This window comes from Silene latifolia, unplaced genomic scaffold (genome assembly GCF_048544455.1).
Source record: "Silene latifolia isolate original U9 population unplaced genomic scaffold, ASM4854445v1 scaffold_515, whole genome shotgun sequence".
Lineage (NCBI taxonomy): Eukaryota > Viridiplantae > Streptophyta > Magnoliopsida > Caryophyllales > Caryophyllaceae > Silene > Silene latifolia.
In genome coordinates this window covers 14,467-37,182 of record NW_027413427.1, presented here as the reverse complement: position 1 = coordinate 37,182, position 22,716 = coordinate 14,467, and the positions used below count along the sequence as shown (strand labels likewise).

At 35.1% G+C, this 22,716-nt stretch overlaps 1 protein-coding gene, 1 long non-coding RNA gene and 1 pseudogene across 3 annotated transcripts; 1 reads left to right on the top strand and 2 right to left on the bottom strand.

Annotated features, from left to right (window-relative positions):
* Positions 1-5,325: 5,325 nt before the first annotated feature.
* Positions 5,326-14,699, top strand: LOC141639668 (uncharacterized). 2 transcript variants are annotated; one of them, XR_012542623.1, is made up of 3 exons: positions 5,326-5,443; positions 12,062-12,121; positions 13,937-14,699. It is a non-coding gene; the product is annotated as an uncharacterized LOC141639668 (long non-coding RNA). The 2 variants fall into 2 exon arrangements; XR_012542624.1 differs by lacking the exon at positions 13,937-14,699 and adding an exon at positions 13,323-13,478.
* LOC141639667 (uncharacterized) lies at positions 7,293-11,605 on the bottom strand. Its single transcript, XM_074448738.1, has 2 exons — positions 8,504-11,605; positions 7,293-7,952 (listed from the first exon to the last, which is right to left on the bottom strand). Exons 1-2 carry the CDS (start codon positions 10,986-10,988, stop codon positions 7,558-7,560), a joined length of 2,880 nt encoding a protein of 959 aa, XP_074304839.1. The 5' UTR covers positions 10,989-11,605; the 3' UTR covers positions 7,293-7,557.
* Positions 14,700-16,949: 2,250 nt separating the features above from the next.
* LOC141639666 (uncharacterized) lies at positions 16,950-18,955 on the bottom strand (annotated as a pseudogene).
* Between the last annotated feature and the right edge of the window lie 3,761 nt (positions 18,956-22,716).

Sequence of the window (22,716 nt, the reverse complement as noted above, 5' to 3'; positions counted from 1 at the left end):
GAGCAGGACAATATGACACCAATTTTAGATGATAAACTACCACTTTATCAATATTTAATGCAAACATAAAGTTATAAAATGATCACTAAGTTAGTTACACTACATTTTACAAGATGTTAACATCAGGTTCTATGTGTTATTAATTTAAGGATTATTATATTTTGTAAAAGCATATAAACATAGAGTTGTATAATGCTAACATATTACACATTACAACATGTGAAGTAATGATCCAATATGTTACCATTTTAGGTTTAAATATGTTAACATTTCAGATCACTTACATTCAACTACTTATGTAAACAAACATCCGCATAATGGAAACATATTACACATTAGAACTTGTTCACAAACTTATTCAATATGTCAACAAATGTTTACTATTTTTCAATTCTTAAACATACAATAAACTGCAAATAAATCCCAAGAAACCAACAATGTAACCGTAACTAATTTCTCGCTTTTCCTATGTTTCATGATTTCAATATTTAAATCTACAACCATTTTCAACTTTTCATTCTTTATCTTCAGATTCTTCATTTTCTCTAGCAAGTCGTTCTTCTTCTCTATGTCCTCACTTTCCGCCATGACATCAACTAATTGAAAAAAAATCACAACTATTATGTTGCAAGTGTTGTACAATAAGGAAATGATTACACAAGATATAATCAAATTCAATTGCAAAAATAAATTAACAAACAACAAATGAAGTTAAATAACATACTGGCAAAGAGAACACCCATAAAACCTTTTACCTATATGCTCTCTCCATGCTTCACTATCCTCAAGACTGCACCCATATTGTGTATGCATAAAATCGTTTTTTCAAGTACTCTTGAATTTCGTTGAATTAGATGAAGATGCATAACTTTTTTCCCATCATCGGAGAAAAATGTAACCACCTCGATTTAACATGTGACCACTTCAAAAATCATTTGAGGACATGTTTACCTAGATTTTATTATGTGACCATTTGAGGAGTATAAGTTATCATTTTTCGGTCGACTAATATGTGATGGGGTAAATAGAGTACACCCATAAATATGGTCACAAACATTCAAAAATGGAAACATATTTGATCATTTATGTTCACTTAATTGATCAATATGTTACGATCTCCCAAGGACGGTAAGATCTCTAATATTGGTAACAAATTACTTTAATATATAAACAAGTGAACTCGATTTGGTGATCTTCTGTTCTTTAGACAAAATTTCATAACAACTAAAATGTTGGAATTTGATAAACAAAATTGACACAAAAGTTAACAAAACACGACCCTAAGAAGGAAAAATGAACTATAAATTGTAACAATCAAACTAAAATTCCTAACAACCACCAACAACAATTCAACAAAAGCAATGAAATTTGACTTTACCAAAACAAAAAATGGAAAAATTTACAAAAATGATAAAATTTAGTTGAGATTCAAGCTTAAAATGGTAACGATCATGGAATTTGTTAAAAAAATTTGATAAAAAATAAATAAAACACAACACCACAACATGTGGTAACAAAGTGTCCGAGTTTATAAACATAATGAACCCTATCAAATTAAGTTGAGATATGTTCTTTGTAACAGAATATAGAATCATCTTAATTTGGTAACATTTTTACAGTTTATAGGTCACATAATACACTTCACAAAACTATATCAATAAGACTAAAATGGATCGCAAACATGCAAATCGAAAATATATGAGTCATCAAATCAAAATGAAAAATAAATCTAAGCGTTTTCAAGACAAAAAATCTAAAAGCGATCATACCCAAATTTAACTCAACACACCTAAATTTTATAAATCCGGAAAATATACGCAAATCCCAATTTATAAATAAATTTAACTTTCTTTTTTTGTATGCATGTACACTAAAATGAAAAATCATTCCAAATAATCAAATAAAATCCATATTCTAAACTACATTTGATCTTGATTCCCCTTGTTTGCTTATTTTTACGCTATTCTTTGCCTGGTGATGTTTTCTTGTAATTTTTGTCACCTATTTTTGCAATGTTCGATGATGAAGATGACTACTATGTCATGGGTTTCTTGAATGAAGAGAGAGAAAGAAAGAGAGAAAATGAAAGCGAGAAAAATAAAGTGGTTTGGAAGTGTGTAATCCTAGAGTGAGGTATTGGAAAGATAAGATATTTTTATTTTTTTAATTCTAAATGTCAAATCTAATTTAGGCTACTTTAATTTATAGTGTCTACAACACATGACTCATCTATATTCTGTTTCCATACAATATGCCACTATCCGACCCGTCTTAAGTTTGCGACGGATCTGACCCGTCTAAGCGAGACTAAGGCCTGTTCTTTACGGCTTTTTTAAGTGACTGACCATTGACCAGATAATTTAAACCCAAACCAGTAAACATTGAAAGCCCAATGATAAAGTGAAACCAAGCTAGTGTTGGCCAGATAATTTGAATTAAGTAGGCCAGATAGTGTTGAAGTGAGGCCCAAACCGATAGTCTTTGAAAGTTGTTGAACTTATTGAGTTGAATTGAAGCTGGAAGTAATATTAATAATAATAATAATAATAATAATAATAATAATAATAATAATAATAATAATAATTTATTATTATGATTATCATCATCATCATCATCATCATCATCATCATCATCATCATCATCATCATCGTATCATTACTACTACTACTACGCTCTACTACTACTACGACAAGCGGCAATAATGACTACTACTACTACTACTACTACTACTACTACTACTACTACTATAAGAAGAAGAAGAAGAACATTACTAAATTAAGATTAATACTAGTAATTATACTAACTGAGTGATTAACTGGTAGCCACCAGAACCACAATATACCATCAATTTATTGGTGAAATAATAGAAGGTTTCTTTAGGAATGTTGTTCAAAGTCTGGCCATATATCAATCCCGATTTGGTGATTAGGTAGCCACCATGAAGCAACAACAATCCTAATTTTATTAATTAGATAAATAAAAATCGGCAGTGATTTCCCTAATTTCATCTTTAACCAACAAATAAAATTTGATTGATTAATTAAAACTCAACAAATAATATTAATAATTGATAAACAAGTAAATTAATTTATTATTTGATAAATTAGATTCCATCTTGTAAGTTTTAAATCATTTGAGCAACTAAATTAAGTTTTAGGGAAAAATATTGATTCAAGAGTCGTTTGGTTGGTTTTAGGTGAAAAGGGTACAAACTAGAATGTTTATGAAAAAGTGTATGTGGAAGATTAAAGTTCGTATATGAAAAAACAATTAGGTATTAATAATAGTAATATTAAAATTAACGATGTTATTAATAATATTATTAATAATTAATATTCATATTCATACTCATATTAATAATAATAATATTATTAGTAATATTATTAATATGAATATTATTGATTTTAATAACTATAATATTCAAAATGATAACAATAATGAGGATCATTAATTAATAATTAGTGGTTAATAATATTAATAATAATAATAATAATAATAATAATAATAATAAAATAATAATAATAATAATAAATAAATAAATAAATAATATTAAAAATATTAATAAAAACTATTAAGTTTAAGATTTGCAAAAATTAGATAGCGCGAATTTAGTGGGTAGACTGAAGCGAAATTTGTTGAATGGGCTGGTAAGAAGTGACCCGTAATGGGCCGAAATTAGCTTGAATAAATCAATAGAATAGTTGAGTCAATGAATCAGCTAGTGAACTAAATAAATAGTGAAATAATGAATCAGAAATTTGAATAATAAAGTCGAGTAATCCAAATTTGAAATAATAAATAAGTAAAGCTAAGCAAGTGTCTTGAAAATAAATGCGAAAAAACGGCGCAATTGTTTATCTTATACTAGGAGACAGGGCGGACCACCTAGTAGCAAGGGTGGCGTCTGTACCCAAACATAACAAAATTTGTTTAGAAGACGGTTTTGTTACCCCAATTATTCTTTGAATAGTAAATAAGTAAATATTATTCCATCAAATGTACAATAAATAACTTGTGGTTCAATGGTAAAAGTTTTGCTTTTCCACCTATTGCCCACGGTTCGAATCCTTCACATGCATTTATAAACTAATTTTTTTTTGGCTACACGTATATTAAATTCTAGGTCCGCCTCGCTAGAGAGAGGGGATAAATTGAAGATAGAATGAAAGATAAAAAAAAGTAGAAAAAAGAAGAAAATAGGTACAAGAGAGAAGGAAAGAGAGGGAGAGATTGAAGAAAGAAATATGAATAGGGGCATTTTCGTCACAAATTATGGGTTTTATGACGAAAATTTAAAATTTGACGGAATATTTCATTTCTTTACAACGGAATCACAGTAAGGGGGCAATATTTGATCGAAGTGTTTTATAAGAGTGTAAAAATTTTTTTTTGGGTCACAATTTTCGCAAGACATTTTACTTCATTTGTAGTACGCACTTTTGACAAAAATCACCCTCTTATTTCCTTCCCATCAAATCTTCTCATTCTCTCACATCTTCTTTTCTCTCCCTATTCTCCTCCTAACGTACTGCATATGCATATGGTAGATTTTATAGATCGTATCGTAAAATTTACACAATGTTCGTAATTTATGAAAATTAATCGTAGTACTGCTTCATTTTTTTTATATGAATGATTATTTTGGTGGTATGTTTTTCACCCTTCCAAATCGTTTTCATTCATTTCCATCTCCCATAATCGCACACACCGAACTCCATTGCGACAACTACCGCTTAGTTGTCGCCACCACAAATGGCGAGATATTGCCGCCCGCATTGTACTACGTAGACGCAAGACGGAAAAAAAAGAAAAAAAAAAGAAAATGCAAAAACAAAGTGCAATAACCACCACACACCGGCCTTTTCTTACACCGGCCTATCCGTCGTCCACCTACTACCACTGCTCAAGCATAACCTCACCATCTTGCTCGCGCCTATGCCTCCAAACCGCCCTTCCAGTACCAACATCAATTAACCATAAACCCTAATTAATTAATAACGCAAAAATCCTAAAAAACATTACATTGTTCAATAATTTGTAATTAATGATAAATTCATTCACAATTGAAGAAATTTGATTGAGTATTTGATTAATTTGAGACTCAGATTTGATTAATTTGAGACCCATTGTTTTTAATCGAGAGAATTTGGTTTGTCTTTTTAGTAAGGGTAGACAAATGAAAAGATCGCGTAAAAATCAAACGAGAAATTAAAATGCTATCAGAAAAAATAAATTACGTTTTTTTATAGAGGTGATAAATTTAGAAAAGTTAATTTGATAAAGATTAAAGATAATTATCCCAAAATTTTAGTATATTGGAGTTGGTATAATCCACTTACTACCATTTTCCATCCAACTTGCCATGCTCCTGTTTTCTACGGAGTATTAAACATAAAACATTCGGACATCGTATCTGCCATTGTTAATTGATCATGCTTTAGAGGTAAAATTTAATCCAGTATGGAAAACTCTGTATTTTTAAATTTGTTAGATACACTTTCCGTTTCTATCATTTTGCTTATCTCCATTAAAATGGTTAACCTTTAACCTATAAAAGTTAAGATATAATAAATAATCGGTGGATTGAGGAAATATACGTCATGGTGGCATTATCTCTAAATTTTGTGTCTGGTTAATAAATATACTGATAATGCACGCCACATGCTCGACTTATTGACTCAATTTCAAAAGCCCATTATCTTGGTTAACCACTTTTCTTGACATTCTTATCAATAATCGTTGATTGCTGGGTAGTATTTAATTTTGTTACATTGTTAATATTCTAGTGTTCTTCACAATGTTATTTGTACTACTATCAGTTATTAGTTTAAATTACTTGGCATTTTTATGACTATGCACTGTTTCCTGTGATAGATGATGTTTTTGCTAGAACTAGTCTGTGTTAATGTTTTTAGGATTAAGCGGGCTGAAGTGTAAAATTTTCGCTCAAGGTATAGCTCGAATCGACTCATTAGGAAATTGATTTGAATTCGAGCCAAGTGGAAAACCAAAGTTTGATCGAGTTGATCTATAGTAGTTCATACCTATTTCAGCTCGTCTGATGTTTAGGTGTAACCATCCTTATTACGCCTGCTTTCCTTCAATATGATCAGAGACTCACTAATATGCGATTTTGTGAATCTGATGCAATAAAATAAAATGACTCGCTAAACTCTCTATGCTTATTGTATCATGTAGTATAAAGTGTTGATGCAGTTTAGGCAATAGCAATGAGAGAATTACAAAGAGTTTCATACTCATAAGGAGCTCTTTATATGAAACCAGTTTCAACACAATGGTAGAACTGCATACATCCGACCTTTCATTAGCATGATCCTATTGCAGAAGAGAGTCTTTGAGTCACTAAGGTAATGAATTGTCAAAACCAATATGAAAAATCTAATGGGTATACAAATGCACAAATGTGTGCAGTTGGTGAGTTTGAGCCTGAAAAAAATTTATGGATTAAGAAGACATGATCAAACACTTTATGGGATTATTGTGTTCCACTGCAAAACCTAGGTAAACTTTATGTAATGATAAGCTACATGTTGTAGCATCTATAAATAATTGCTTAAAACTAATGCAAGAATCTGATTAGTGACTGTTAATACTAAAAAATACCAAACAAGCAAACCAGGTTGATGAGTGCGGTCTTATGGTCACACTATGTATGGTGAATTATATTTGCTGCTTTCTTAAATCCAACACACTGCACCAAATTTAATGTAAATAGAAAAACAGCATTATGAAATGCTTTCTACTGCTGTTTCTTGTTTACTGTCTTCATTCTGAATTTGGACAAAGATGCTCCTCAATCAGCTATCACTGCGCATTTTATTATACTCTATACTTTTAATAGGATTCTATAGTATATTTTGATCAATTACCCCGTGCTTGAGGGCTTCCGCTAATTGTGGGGTAGGGGCTTTGATGTACATAGCCTTACCCTTGTGTTTACAACTTAGAGAGACTGTTTCTAGGTGTCTCGAAATGAAAATTGCCCTGAGAATTGCATCAAATGATCGCTACTTCACAATAAGAAAGAAACACAATCAATTTAGTGAACCATTTTGCTATACTTACCATACTCGAGAACCAAAGAATAGTAAGTCTCAGGAATTTACTGGATAACTAATAGCTGAGCTGACATGGTCCCTCCTTATTAGAATAATAAGAACCCACTTTGATCGTTTTGTTTCTTTTTATCTTTTTAGAAAGCCTTCTTTTTCTTGTGGCCACTCTTATAATTTAAAGGGGCAAAGATAAAAAAGAGGAAGAAAACAGAAATCTTAAAGCTGAAGAATTATTTCCTTTATGGTTTGTGCAAATGGAGATGCTTGCTTTGCTATAAAGCAGTTATATTGATTACATTCCTCATATCTTATAATGTCTCTTGGATAAAAGTAAGGAAAAGAAAAAGATAGAATCTACCTACAACTTTTGTTCATATAACAACAAAGTCGCAAAATTACTTGCTTATGAAGGAGATTCTTCTATTGGTTTTGGATGGACAATTGCTTTTTTGTACAGATGCTCTCATCAATTACCCTATAGTCATAGCTCAACTATCTTACTTATCTTTGTGCTATTTAATGCGTCTTTCATCTTGTTTGTTGACTTGCATGAATCGAATCTGCAAGGGTCTGCTTCACTTAGTAACTGAACGACTTCGTTCATAGTTGGGCGAGGCCCTGGGGACCTTGCTGTACAGCGTATGGCTAATCGTAAAACTTGGATCATATCATCCCGGAATGAAACTGGAATATCTTTGTCCATGATTTGCATAGCCTCTTCCTTAGTCTCTACCTTGGAACAAACCCAATTTATAATGTTCTTGTTCTCCCCAAACTCTGGCTCCACTGGTTTCTTTCCTGTAACAATTTCCATTAACACTACTCCGAAGCTGTAAACATCACACTTGGTTGTTGCCTTGGAAGAATTCGCGTAGTCTGGAATATGAGTTGGCCGGTGTTAGATAAATTCGATTGTTGCAATATATGATAGTTGCAACTGTAAGTTAGCTGTAATGTTGTACAGGAAAACAGCTATGAATTCGACTAGGTTGCTTGATTGAAAACTATATCATTGCCAAACTTAGGAACTATAATAATTCAGGCTTCAACAAGTTTTGGACCCTGACAAATAATTCCTCACTTCGTCCAATAGATCTGTTTTAACATTTTAACTTACGGTTTTATTTTCAAACTTGAATTCTTGTATTTTTTGCTATCACATGCTCATCAAGGTCTTATAGTTTCTATTTTGTATAAATAAAATCAACATGTGTATATACAAGTCGTTGCTGCTAAAGTGCAGTCAATCTTTGCTGTAAGACCATTTTACCCAAGTTTTGCATTTTATCTTGCTGCTTGCGTTGTTCTTTGTATTGTTTTTATGTGGCTTTAAACAAATTCAACATGTGGGTATTAGCTCATTGAATTTATAAGGCTTGTAGCTTATGTAAAAATGTCTTATCAAATGTAAACTATTCAAAAATTACCTGGGTCCATGTAGCCATATGTCCCTGCAATAATAGTATGGCTAGAATCTTTCCCACCCTTGGCTTGCATGACCTTGGCAACACCAAAGTCTGCAACCTTAGGCTGATAATCAACATCAAGGAGGATGTTGGATGACTTGATATCTCTATGGACAATTGGCGGAACCAAATCATGATGGAGATAAGCTAAACCTTGGGCAACCCCCAATGCAATCTGGTGGCGGGTTGGCCAATCGAGTAAAGTCTTTCCTTTATGAAGGGCATCCCAGAGGTTTCCATTTGGCATGTACTCGTAAACCAGCAAGCTGCAATCATAACTAGTCAGATAACAAAATAGCTTCACAATGTTTTTGTGTCTAATACTTCCAAGAGTCTGGACTTCAGTCTCAAGTTCCTTGTCTAGGAACAATTTGTCCTCGGATACATAGTCCTTTGTCTTTTGGCTCCATAGCTTCTTCACAGCAATGACTTCCCCATTGCTTAGCCCGATTCTATATACAGTTCCCGATCCTCCATGACCAACTATGTTCTTATCAACCATGGCTTCTAAAATTTCGCGTTGATCAAAACTTATTCGATGGAAGCTTTTTACGTCGTATGAACAGAACGATGATGACATGGTCTCATCATGTCCTATTACAGATATGTCTTTGCTAACCCATCGTTTCAGGAACAAGATGGCGCCAACTAAAAGAATGATAATTGAGGCTAGAACTACCCACAGTCGGCTCAGTCCTTTCTGACTGTAGGCATGCTGACAAAGGGGAAAGCTTCTATCTGACGAATTCGTGTAAGCTACCACACAGAGACCTGGATTTCCTGTAAAGCTTTCTTCTAGACCGGCTCTGAGAAGTGAAGGAGGAATTGGACCCGAAAGATGATTATTTGAGAAGTTGATAGAATTGGGAAGTAATTTAGAGAGACTCCCAGGAACTTTTCCTGTCAACTGGTTGTTGGACAGATCAAGGACATTTAGTGACTTTAATTGTGGGAGAGAATCTGGGATGGAAGAAGTGAATTTGTTGCTTTGCAGTAACAAAAGATTGAGCTTCTTAAGATAGCCAATTTCATTAGGTATAGGGCCAGAGAAGTCATTGTTGCTTAGGTCAATCTTAACTAGACTGATTGCCCCAGAAATCTCAGGAGGCACAGCTCCTGACATTTTGTTGCTCTGAGCAAATAACTCTGACAGGTTTTTGGCATTCCTAATTAATGGGTATATGGGACCCGTCAATTGATTAAATGCTATATCAATGACAAAAACATGGGGTAAACCGAAAATTCCCTGTGGTACCGTTCCCTCCAACTGGTTGTCACTAACACGGAAACGTACAAGTGATTTGCAGTTTGCATAAGTCTCAGGAATGTTTCCGGTAAACATGTTAGATAAGACGAGAAAGTACACAAGATTACCTCCACTGCAGGTGTATGGCGGTAGATTCCCATTTAGACGATTCTCTGACAAATCTAACAGAATCATATTTGATGACTTCCCAAGATTTTTCGGAACCTCACCCGTCAGAAAGTTGTCATAGACCGAGAAAAAGCTTAAAGAAGTCGACTCCCCCAAGGACGACGGAATTTCTCCCGTGAGACTGTTGTTGTAAAGCTGTAGTCCTCGGAGATTAGGAAGGCGACATAGGGAATCTGGTATGCTCCCTGTCAGTCTGTTCACTGACATGTCCAGATCAGTAAGCTCTGTCAGATTCCCCAACTCGTCTGGTATGGTGCCTGTGAGTTGATTGTAATAAAGCATGAGTAGTTTAAGATTCCTCAAGTTTCCTAGCTCAGGTGGAATCTGACCTCTCAGGTAATTTCCGCTCAACTCAAGATCAACAAGAGACGTCATGTTTCCAAGGGATGGTAATATTTTACCCTGAAGCATGGACGTTGATAGGATGAGTGACCTAAGCCTTTTAAGCTTAGTAATCTCTTCCGTAAGTTCCCATAAATTGAGTTCAGGGTTCATGTTGAAGTTTATCACCTCAAGATTGGTCAGGTTGGTGATGGACATGGGAAAATTACCAGTGAACCCGTTGGAGGACAGGTCAAGTACTCGAAGGGACTTCATTGTGGTGAAATTTGGGAGCTTACCACCAAGATTCAAAAAACTCATGTTAAGCACTTGTAAGAGAGAACAATTGATTATCCCATCCGGGAAACTTCCCAAGATTTTGTTGTTACTTATATCTAGAGCTCGAAGCTCAGGTAAGTAGGAGCATACATTAGGTGGAAATGACCCTTGTAATGACCAGCCTGAAATGTTGAATTCTGTTACTTTGCCTTGGAAATCACAGGTAACTCCTGTGAAGTTACAATATGAGTTCTCTCCATTGGTATTCCAGTCAGATAACGATTTACCCGACATAGAATTTTGCACAAGGGTGAAAAATTGAGATTGCTGATCACTGCTTGTGGCATGGAGGAAGTTCATGAGCGATAGAAATAATACGAAGAAAGACAAGTGGATATATTGGAAAGCCATAGTAGTCGAAAAGGAAGAGGGAATTGTGAGAAGAGAAAAACGGAGAAAGATTATTGATTATATTTGTTGCAAGTGAAAGAGCAGACAAGAGAAGAAGTATATAGCTAGCATGATTGGGATGTTGATGAAAAGAGAAGGTTCTTCCAGGACTAAACACTGGGGAAGAAAGAGGGGATACATATCTAGTATAAAGAGACTTTATGCTGTACCCACTTACATAATGTAGGGAATAAGGTCTTGTAACTCTTATGTTCTTTGCTCCCGAGTCCTGAACAAGTGTCTGAATAAACTGTGTCAATTTCTCATCATTATTCTATTATTAGGCCAATCACTGCCGTTTGATTTGATATTTACATTTTTATTTTTTGTCCTGTTTTCCATCCTGTACTGTTAGGTTTCCACTTATTCCCAATCAAAACCTGATTTGCATTCAGAGAGTTGTGTTAAGTTTCACTGGAATCATTCTGGGACCTGTATTTTTTTTCGATTTGTAGCCTTTACCTTATACTTTAGCATCCTTTGTGTGGTACCGTTCTACATTTGTCAATGATTCCCAGAGGCATTCTTAAAGATTTTAATCAGCATCTCATATGTTTTCCTCTATGTCATCAATATTTAATTCTTTTTTGGTGAAACCGTCTTATGTTAAGTTACCTACTGTTTATTCGTTTAGATTTTTTTTGTCCTTTCTTTGCAAAAGACTATTTATTTATGCATGCATGGTGAATGATGCACACATAGCTTGTTAGTGGCGGTGCTAGAATTTGAACTTAGCGGGGGCAAAAGTTTTTAGTGAGGGCGAAAGGGTAATGAGTTAATGACATGCGGTAAACTTGAGAAAGGTCAAAATTTTTTTACTATAGAACTTCAAAATTTTCATCATCTAGCATCGAGAGCGCCCCTGCCAGCCCTCTCCTGACTCCTCCACTGTCGCTTGTATACTCACGCCTAGCGAATTAGCGATAAATTATTATTAGACCATCTTAATGCTTTTGTGTGGGTAGTTTCTTGCTTTTCATGTTTGATATACTCTTGGGAGTGACTTATAGAGTTATAGGACATTTTTTTTGCAGGTGATCTCCTGTTAATTGGATTTTTTCTCATTGAAGTTTGGCTGGCTTATCTCTATACACGTAAGTTTGTATTTCTCTATTATATTAATCACCTAATTTTGCATGTCTATACATATGAAATCTTTTTGCAACTAGCATATTGTGTCAGCTTTCAGTATTGATCATGAATGCTTGCTTTTCTGATGTTGGCTAACAAATTTATTCACTGCTACACATAATTAAGTAAAATTAGTGCTTCTTAGGCCCCATATTTAGAATTGATTTGCTTTAGCAGGTTAGTGATTACTCTGTTTATATAGTTAATAATGACATTGTTTATTTGTTCATTCCAACCGTCAACTAGAGAAACATGTCAGGCTTTTCGTTTTTTCTGATATTTTTTTTTTACCGTGACTCCGTATCCCTCCCGACCTTCCTCCTCCCCTCCCTTTTCCTCCTATTTTGGCATCTAATCTTCCTCTTATTTTACCTCACTTCCTCTAATTTTTGGACACCTCATTTTCTCTTTTATTCACTTTATTTCTCACCATCTCCATTCTCTTTCTTTTATTTTCTCACACAATAGAGAGGATCCTCTTATATTTCTCTCTTACTTAAATTACTCTACCAATTTTTATTAAAGAAAAAAAGTAAAACAATTAGAAAAATGAGATGGCGCCACCCGATGGTGCTCAATTTAAGCGCCACCGGGGATATAATTGTAAATTACTGAATGTTTTTCATCTCCCTCCATAAAACTTTAAATTTCAAACTAATTTCAAATAAAGGGTAATTTAGGAACTAATTAATACAATTCACACAAAAGATACAATTTGTATTTTGTTAATGGCTTCCTAGATTTTCTCCAACAAACTTCAACATGTGAAAACCAATTTCGCCGTGAAGTTTGACGTTCCATTGTGTGCTTGCTTGTTAGTGGAAATTAAATTAAATTTATATAGAATGAAACTGGGAGTTGCACTACTCTACTGAAATATTAATGAAAATCATCATTGTATAAAATTGAACGTTGATGTTAAATCTTACGTCAAGTTGTTCAATTTGCAAAATTGTATTTATGTCATGTATCGAATAAAATGATTGATAAACAACGTTTTTGGACCGTCTTAAAATTAATTTGATTTATATCCGTGCTTATAATATATACGCACATGTCAATTAATTAAGGGGTGTGAATTTCATGAGACGGTCTATTTAAGAAACATTTTGATATAATATAGTGTAAATTTTATTGATGTTTGTTACGGTTGTTCATGGATAGGCAATTTTTTGCTACTTTATGAAGCTCATGAAGAAGTTGAAGTACTCAAGTACGTGTGTGCAGTGTGAACTAGTGATATGCATATTAATAATGTTATTCATAATGTAATCTAGATTCACTTATACTAATTACACTTTTATCCTTATGTATTTGGCGCAAAATTGAAATTAATTTTTTTATTTATAATATTTTTCTTTTTTTTAATTAAGGTGGCGTCGAGATTCAATACACTTAGGTGGCGTAATATCGCTTAGAATTATTGTCCATATGGCAAAAAGTGGTTGATTAGTAGGCACAAGGGCCAAAGTTAGTTTTCCTCTAAAATCCTCTAAAAGTAGAGGAAGTGACTACCTTCTCTTATTAGAGGACACTTAACATAAGTCCCACAATAGAGAGGATGTCCTCTTAGAAAAGAGAGGGTATTTAAGAGGATGTTCAATCCTCTTTATTGTAGATGCTCTAACCAAGGCCCAAAGATAAACAAAACTAGTTTTATTCATCTGCAAATGCTTCATTTCCTGGAGGGAAAACAATAACAAGGAATTATATGGTATAGCATTCAGGACTTGCCGTTACCCATCAACTATAGATGAGTAGCTATTCGACATTTGCAGAAACTAGTTGTCCGGGGGCGCTAAAGACGAGTCTGATCCCACATTTAAGTTCATTGAGATTCATACCAAAATCAGGTGATAATGCACTGATAGATCAAAGGTGTATAGGGGAGGTATGTGAATAAATTCTTAGTTATCGTCTTTTCCATGTTCCGCCTTTTTGTATTTTATTTTATTTATACCTTTTTAGGTGGAAATAACATTCTTCCATCATCTGAACTTTAATCAAACCATTTCCATTATGCATCGAACAATATTAATTCAGTAATTCTTTGACTTATCATAGCACCCAAGAGAAATAATGGGCCTTGATAAGGAAAGCCCATAAAAGTTTGTGAGCCCAAAAGTAAGAATCATATGCCCTTATTTGGATGCCCTCAATGATGTAGTATAAGATTAATTAAAAGAAAGATGCCCACTGGTAAGGGCTACTGGTTGTTTATTTTGACAGCTGCAAATTCTGCCAATCTGACATGGCAAGTTACCTAATGACTTTTGCTTAGATTAATAATTACTATTAATTAAGGTCGGAGGTCGTATCTGTGTAGTGTAAGTTACCTAATGACTTTTGCTTAAACTAATACGAGTAATCGATCATGAACTCTTTTGTGATACATTCAGTGGACGAGGCATCAAGTATTCGGTAGACCTGTACTGGTAATAGATGCATTGTGTTTTATGTGACTCAGTCACTTAGTCTCTAAATATTACTTTTTCTATCCTGTTGCACACTCGATAATTGGACATTTATGAAAAACATTTAATTCTTAGCCACAAATATAATTTTTTTTTCATATAGTTGAGTTTGACACTCGGACATAGTGGCGGAAGGACGCTTAAAGAAGTGCAGTCTAAAGACCCCTGCCTGTTTTGCAGATTTGATTTACTATATAAATTGCTTGTGTACATGATTTTTTGCCCTTTTACTGATTTTGCTGCATAAGACTCCACTAAATCGAGGGCAATTCCATAAAATGGTAATTAATTTAGGATGGTTAAAAGGCAATTCAGATGCTTGAATTACAACAGTGATTTATCATCAACTTATCTGTACTTATTTTATCTTGTTTTCATTAAATGAAAGCAAATTTTAGTCAAAAGGTTCCTTGTTACTGCTAGAAATTCTTTATTTCTTTTGTGGAAGCTGAGAACTGACCAGTCAATTAGTCACTGGTGAATAAGAATTCTTAATACTCTAATTGATCATATGGAAGATGTATTCGGGAGGAATGCAGTTTCCATGGTAGGCTGCTATTCGTAAATGAAGTGTCTGTTTCTGTTTTCATGTATGTAAAAATAATAAATGTGTTGAAGATAACTATAAATCATTTTGATTATATTCTTGATGTTGAAATCGGTTATCAATGGATAACGTATGCTCTTCATGTCTATCCTAAGCTTAGTCAGAATTTAGAATGGACAACTGCTCTAGCTGGTTCCTTAGGTATTGCATAACTTTATCCCATTGTAATCTTAATAACTTTTAGAAGGATACCTTTAGTAAGCACTTGCAAGGTCAATTACAACTCTATTTGCCAAGCATCATCTTTTTTAGAACTTCAGTTTTTGATTTTATCGTGTATTATTGCGATTGTTTCTCAATAATTTGATTGTAATGGCAAATGAACCACCATATTTCTCATCAAGTGTTGATGGATGCGTGCCGCAGTGGCCCCCAGGCTATTTTTTTCAAATAAAGTTTCATGTTCTCGCCTAAAATGAAGTGCCATGTCGTGTCAACACGTATTACATAAGAAAAGTGAAAATTATTGACACCTACAATGCGAGGATAGGAAATAGATAGCAGATGATGTAGGACAATGAGATAGCTTTCTACTCCACTCAAGCTTCTGAGTTCTGACTGTGTGTGCAAAGAATTGCAAGCTCTGGCTGTACCAATTCACACAACCGTCTTACTCACTTCATTTTGCTTGTGTGCGCACTTTTTGGATCTTGGTTACTGATTTTCTTTCTGAGTTTAAGATAATAAGAACCTGATATAGTGAACTGTTAGGATTTATGATCGCATGGGGCTGTGGACATGTGTGATTAATTGCTAAACGATTACACACAGAAAGTCTTTTATTGAAAAATGAGGGATGTCCTTTGTTAGTTGGTTCCTTATGTATATAGTGTTGTTGGTTTGTTTCAATTTCTTCGCGCTACAACTGCATAGTGTGAGAGATTTATCTTTGATGCTAAAATTATGAAGTTCAGAATTAACGCTAAATTCCAATGTCTTCTTGAGGGTAATATTAGATCGTGTACTTCCTAAAATCTACAAGAAGATCCTGAATTCCTTACATAGCAATGAAATGCAAACTCTATAGCACCTTATTTCGTTTTCCTTCCTTCTTCATCAACCCTTTTATAAGCAACTCCATTCTGTCTACTCGAGTGTTGTAGATTTTTATGTTTTGCATCAGTTCAAGCTTTTCATTAACCACGTTGAAATCGAGATGTGCTGAACTTGATATGATTTAAATAAATTGAAAAGAAAGTGGAAGCCTGAAAGACAATTTAGCTGCAGTTCGAGTTAGAACCTAGGTGGCAAATATTTTGTTTGTTAAGGGATCCTGATATACCTCTTGCATAGTCAATATTTCAGGAAACTGAACTGTTTAACGCCTGACATGAGTGCTGGCTCCGTAACCAATATATGGATTCTTTTTTATGTAATACCTTTTTTATATTAGCAAAGTAGTGAGTATGAAATCATAATCACCGTCTACTTCTTAATATGAAAGCCTTTTGACCTGTATGGGTGTTTTTCCTCAGCCTGAAAAACGTCTTGTTTTCATTTCCACTGTGTGAAATTCTCTAACCAGTTTTGTTTGTTTAGAAACAGTGAGGAGGATTAACAGCTTGAAACTTCTAAAAGGTATTACAGACTTGAACAGTTTCTAGCTGAAGACTCTTGTAGGTACGAGGTTGGTACTCCTGCTTTGACTTCTTTAACATTTAATGCATAAAATGTGAATTGTTGTGCTGTTTTTGGGGAGAAATACGTACATCACTAGATTATAAACCGAACTTGTGTATCTGAAACGTCATAGATACATTATTACATGTTCAATAAACAAGCAGATGATATTAAACACACTGAGAAATCAAATGACTTGATTGGTAAAATACCAAGGATTCTCAAAGTTCCTGTTCCCTATTTCTTCCTCCTTGAGCAGCGTTTAAGGGACAAAGCGGCTAAAATGAACAAAATTAGTGCTGAGGCTAGGGTAAGGGATATCCACATTAATTTCTCTAGCTTATGGTTTCCTGCACATAATGGGAAGCGTCTATCTGATGCATATATATGCGCTGTTACACAGAGCCCTGATTACCCAAAAGCTTTTTTCAAGCTCCAAGTAAAAGAGGGATTGCGCCATATAAATGATTATTAGACAAATTAATAGTGTTTTGGGAGTAGTTTAGATAGGAATCAGGGATGTTTCCTGTTATCTGGTTGTCAGACAAGTCAAGAACATTAAGAAACTTCAGCTGGGAGAGTGAAAGAGGGATGGAGGAAGTGAAATTGTTGTTTTGTAGCAACAGAGGTCTGTAGATTCCCAGGTTACCAAGTTCATCTCTGCACAGCGCCTGATAAATGGTTGTTACTGACATCAATTTTTATTAAATTCACTACTCCAGAGATCTCAGGTGGTAGGATTCCTGTTAACTTGTTGTTCTGTGCATATAACTCTGACATATTCTTGGCATTTTCAATTTCCATGGATATTGATCCGTTTATTTGATTGTCAGCAAAATCTATGATATACACCCTAGGAAGACTGAAAATTCCTTCAGGCACAGATCCAACCAGTTGATTGTTGCTGACACGGAATCTTATTAGCGTGGTGCACTTTGCATAGCTTACGGTATTTCCCAATAAATCTGTTTGAAAGAGCTAGTAAGTACACAAGCTTACCTCTTTTGCAGATCTCCGGTGGTAGTTTACCAGAAAATCGGTTTTCTGACAAATCTATCATAATCAAATCTGATAAATTCCCAAGATTTTCAGGAACTTCACCTGTCATGAAGTTCTCATAAAGGGATAAGAAGCTTAGAGTTGTTGAGTTCCCAAGAGCTACTGGAATTTCTCCATTGAGAGACTATATTGTAAATCTGCAGGGTTTCCAATTTAGGAAGTTTTCCTACTGAATCAGGTATTTTCCCACTTAGGAGATTCACTGACATGTCCAGTTGTGTGAGCTCTGTCATATTTCCTAACTCTTCAGGTATTTCGCCCCTCAAGTCATTATCGAATAGCATGAGACACTGGAGCTTTTTAAGCATTCCTAACCCTGGAGGAATTTGTCCCTTTAGGTAGTTCCCACCTAGTTCGAGGGGACAAGAGACGTCATGTTGCCTATGGATGATGGGATGCTACCCTGAAGCATAGTTGCTGTCAGGACCAATGATTTTAGTCCTATTAACTTAGCGATGTTATCGGGAAGTTCCCACATGTCAAATTGATCATTCCCATTAAAGTTTAGCTCCTGGATATTAGTGTGGTTAAATACTGACATGAGAAGCTCCCGTGAATTGACTGTAGGAGAAATCCATTTTACGGATGGATTTCATGCCTGAGAAATCCGGTAGACTCCCTTTAAGATTTAGGTTCCCCATCCCAAGCTCTTCCAAGAGAGAGCAGTTAGTAATGCCTTTCGGAAAACTTCCCTGGAGAGAGTTGCTGCTTATGTCAAGAGCACGCAGCTCTGGAAGGTATGAACATATATTCGGAGGAAATGAGCCTTGTAATCCCCAGCCAGAGACATTTATCTTTGTAACAAGTCCCTGATTATTGCAGATTATCCCAGTGTAGTTGCAATATGAATCCTCTCCCTTGGAACCCCATTTCAATAAGTTATTACCCGAAAGAGTGCTTTTCATGAGGGTGAAATATTCAGATTGAACATTATTATTATTATTATTATCGGCTTGTAAAAGCCAAGAATCAAAAACAACAATATGAACAGCAATGAGTAGAAAGATTGAATAGCGACCATGATGATTATGACTGTGAAAATGAAGGAGTGATTAGCTTTGTGTTGCTGTTGTTAATGTGCTATGCTGCTGAAGGAGCACAAATAATTCGAGTTAATGCTGTATTTGCCCACTAATATCTCTTTTAAACTTGTCCAATAGAAACATAAAGAACCAAATTCCAGTTCTTATTCTTTATTGTATTCTATCCTCCTTGCCTGAATCTAATTGGAACTTTAGTAGCACCATGATAAATAAAAGAGGATTCGTTTAGTTTTGACTACTTTTGTCCCCATTATTGTTATCGTAAACAATAATGCTCATTAGAATTCATTTCTTATATAGTATTTATAAATGTGTGGTCTTAGTTAACGCTATTGAAAAAAGTTCTAAAAGAATCACTTTGATACAAATGATAATAGGAAGAAACAATCAACAAAGTGAAAGTTAATAAGACCATATCTGCATAATTTTGCATGGGGCAGCCCTCTATCTTAATAATGGCATAACCACGGCCATTCTTGTCAAGTTAAGAGACTATGCAAACTCTTTTTTTTTTTTTTTTTCACAATGAACTTTCATAAATAAAACTATAAGGTTAATTGTATACTAACAAAGAATATATTGCAAGCGGGGCACTAGAGGCCCCAAACTAGTAGATATCGATTAACAGAGCTAAAATTACAGACGGACTAAAATAAAGCAGAAAACGATTTTTCTTGAAGGGTGGATAATAAAGGTAGTCAACTAGATTAAGTGAGCCTCCTTCCTTTTGGTCTTCTTAGCTGCTAAAAAAGTGTCATTGTTACCTACAAAGAAATGTGAAGTATGGTCGATAAACCAACGATCTTATCGAAGATCGAGGTCATGGAATTGATGAAATTGCATACTGGTGAGAGATTTGGCTATGATGCACATATCACGAGGTTCCAAGTGATTAAGGCTAAAATCCAATGTCTTATTGAGGGTCATATAGATTGATGAAATCTATCATAAAATACACTCAGGGTGGCCAATATTTGGTTTCTTAATTAATCCATCCGAAGGGTAATTGTTTTTTTTTTTTTTTTGTACATGAATTCATAAAGGGAGTTGTTCCATTCTTGAATCCATCTCATGATTACTGACTTAGTGACATACTAGTCGAGTGTCACGGTTGGGGGAAACTTTAATCGGGCGTGACGCGTATAGAACTTGAAGTTTTATGGGAATTGTAATTATATTCACAAAGCTGATTGTAAAGGTTTATATAGTTTACAAATGTGCAAATAAGGTAAGAACTATAATTACAAAAGGTATGGGATCTATATTTACTGATATCTGAAAGATTTACTTGAATATTTCTAATTACGGGAAATATGGTTAATACGCTCCGCAAAGATGGACGTCAGGGTAAGGCCAATCTTGGGCAGTTCAAAATGTAGTGAGTTTTGTGAAGCGGTTTGGTGAGAATACGCGATTGATCTTTGCTTGCGACGTGTTGAATCGAACTTGACCATGGGCAGTTCTTGCATTTAACGAAGTGAAGGAGAGAGCCATGTCCTTCATGCGGGAGTGAAAGAAATAGGGTTTTTGGCATAGAGGGTAGCGAGAGATGTTGTCCTGAGAAGATTCTTTGGAGGGGTTGGTGACGGATATATGGCTCGTTGAGAAAGGTTACGGAGCCAAAGTGTCTCGGTTGTGACGGATGCAACGGCGCGAAATTCGGCTTCGGTAGTGGAGGTGCGGGCCTCGTTGCTTCTTGGATGACCATGAGATAGGATTCCGTCAAGAGATAGATGATATAGCCGGTGGTGGAAACATAGGTGTCTTTGTCACGGGCATGATCTGCATCACAAAGAGGCGTGAAGGCGAGGAGGGACGGTGTATAATGGGCCCAGGGTTTGGAGTCCCTTGTAAATAACGGAGACGTTTCGGGCGGTCCGGTGAGTGGCGTGGGATGATGGAGGTGAATTAGCGAGACGGTTAATAGCAAAGGCAATGTCGGGTCAGTGAGAGGTATTATGAGCTACCAACAATGGCACGATAATCAGAGTGGTCTTGGATGGGTAGATGGTCTTCACGAGTTAAGGTGGGTGATGAAGCCATTGGAGCGGTATTAGGCTTAGCATCTATCATTTTAAACTTGGTGAGAAGGTCAAAAATATATTTTGATTGATTGAGATGAAGACAGTGAGTTATGAGTGACTTGATACCTAAAAATAAGACGGACCAAAGGTCTTTGAGGAGAAACGTTGTGATAATTTGTCAATGAAGGAGCGAAGTTGGTAGGGTGTGGTCCGGTGACGATAATGTAAATCCAAAGCATAAACAAGCATGTAAATAAAGGTAGTTTTGGTGTGTAGAATAAATAAGGAGGAAATATCTGTATACTTCCCTTATAATAAAAGGATTATAACGAATTTAATGATGACGATCACTAGTCATAAAATAAAATACATAAACAAAAGTAAAGGATTCAAAAATAACCTTCGGTCCTAGCAAATACGGCCTAAGAACAATATCAAAGTAGATATTCGCCTATCGGTTGCGAGACGATGAGATATGCCTTTTGTTATCTTTGAATCGATCCAATTTTCTATAAAATTTAGGTTCATTTTGTGTTTTTCGATGAGAGGAGAGATTAGGTTAAAGAGAATTAGGGTTAGAAAATGATCTCCCTTTCTCTCTTATGGAAATGAAAATGGGAGTTGAATAAGGAGATATTCAAGCTAAGAAATAAGGAGTATAATCTCCTTATTTTTAGTTTATTCAAAAATGTATAAAATGTGTTTAATTGTCATCTTAGTGAGGATCGAGCCGCTGGCCTCAGCATGTACCTCACTATTACCGTGTGACAATTCATCTTGTTGATATTAAATACTCTTAGATTTACATTTAATTACAGTTATGATTAATTAAGTCCAAGCTAACATTACATACATTTAATTAAGTATAACTTATTATATTCAATTTGCAATTTGGCGATTGGTCGTCGACTAATATTATTTAATACTTGGGTGTAAATAATTTATGTAAATGGAAACACGTTATTATTGTTTACAGATAAGTATTAGGCATCAAATGTAGTTATATTTATAACCACATTTCTGAGCACGTCTATAGGTGTGACCTTTAGGGACAGTTGATCAACATGCATCTATATGATAATAGCATCGAACTTTACAACAAACTGACCGTTATTAGGTAAACGTTAATCAGCCCGATTAAATAGTCTGATATACCCTTGTGAACCCGTAAGAGATTTACAAATGTTATTGTTCCGGTGTAATTCCAGAGCAGTTATATGTTACCACCCGTGCTTGCGTTAATGACGTCTTTGGTTGAATCCTCCTTGCGGTCTCCTGAAACGATGAACAAACTGAGGGCTCGGCTTTGGACCGAGCGAACTCACTCCGACGCTCAAGTCGATTAACTTAGAGAGGTAAGTTGTTGTTACTTGGCAAAGTACGTATTGTAGAGAGATAAGGAAGATATTACCGGATGAATAGTGATTCTTAGGTTAAATTGTGGATCCTTTACTCAATGAGAGTAGAGGAGTATTTATAGACTTTCACCTTTTGTCGCGTAGTGGCCAGTGGCCAAGTGGCTAGCGAGGTGGAAAGACGACCCTACCCCCTCGGCCGAGGGACCCATGGCAGGCCGGCGGGTCCTGTTGACTCACCGCCGAGGGGTCTTGGATATGAGTTCGCGGATGTGTGCCCGGCCGGTCGGTTGCCGGCCGGACCCATCCGACAGCCGACAGCCTCGTCGGCCAGTTTGTCTAAACCGTTGACTTGTCTTGTGGATATCTTTGACCT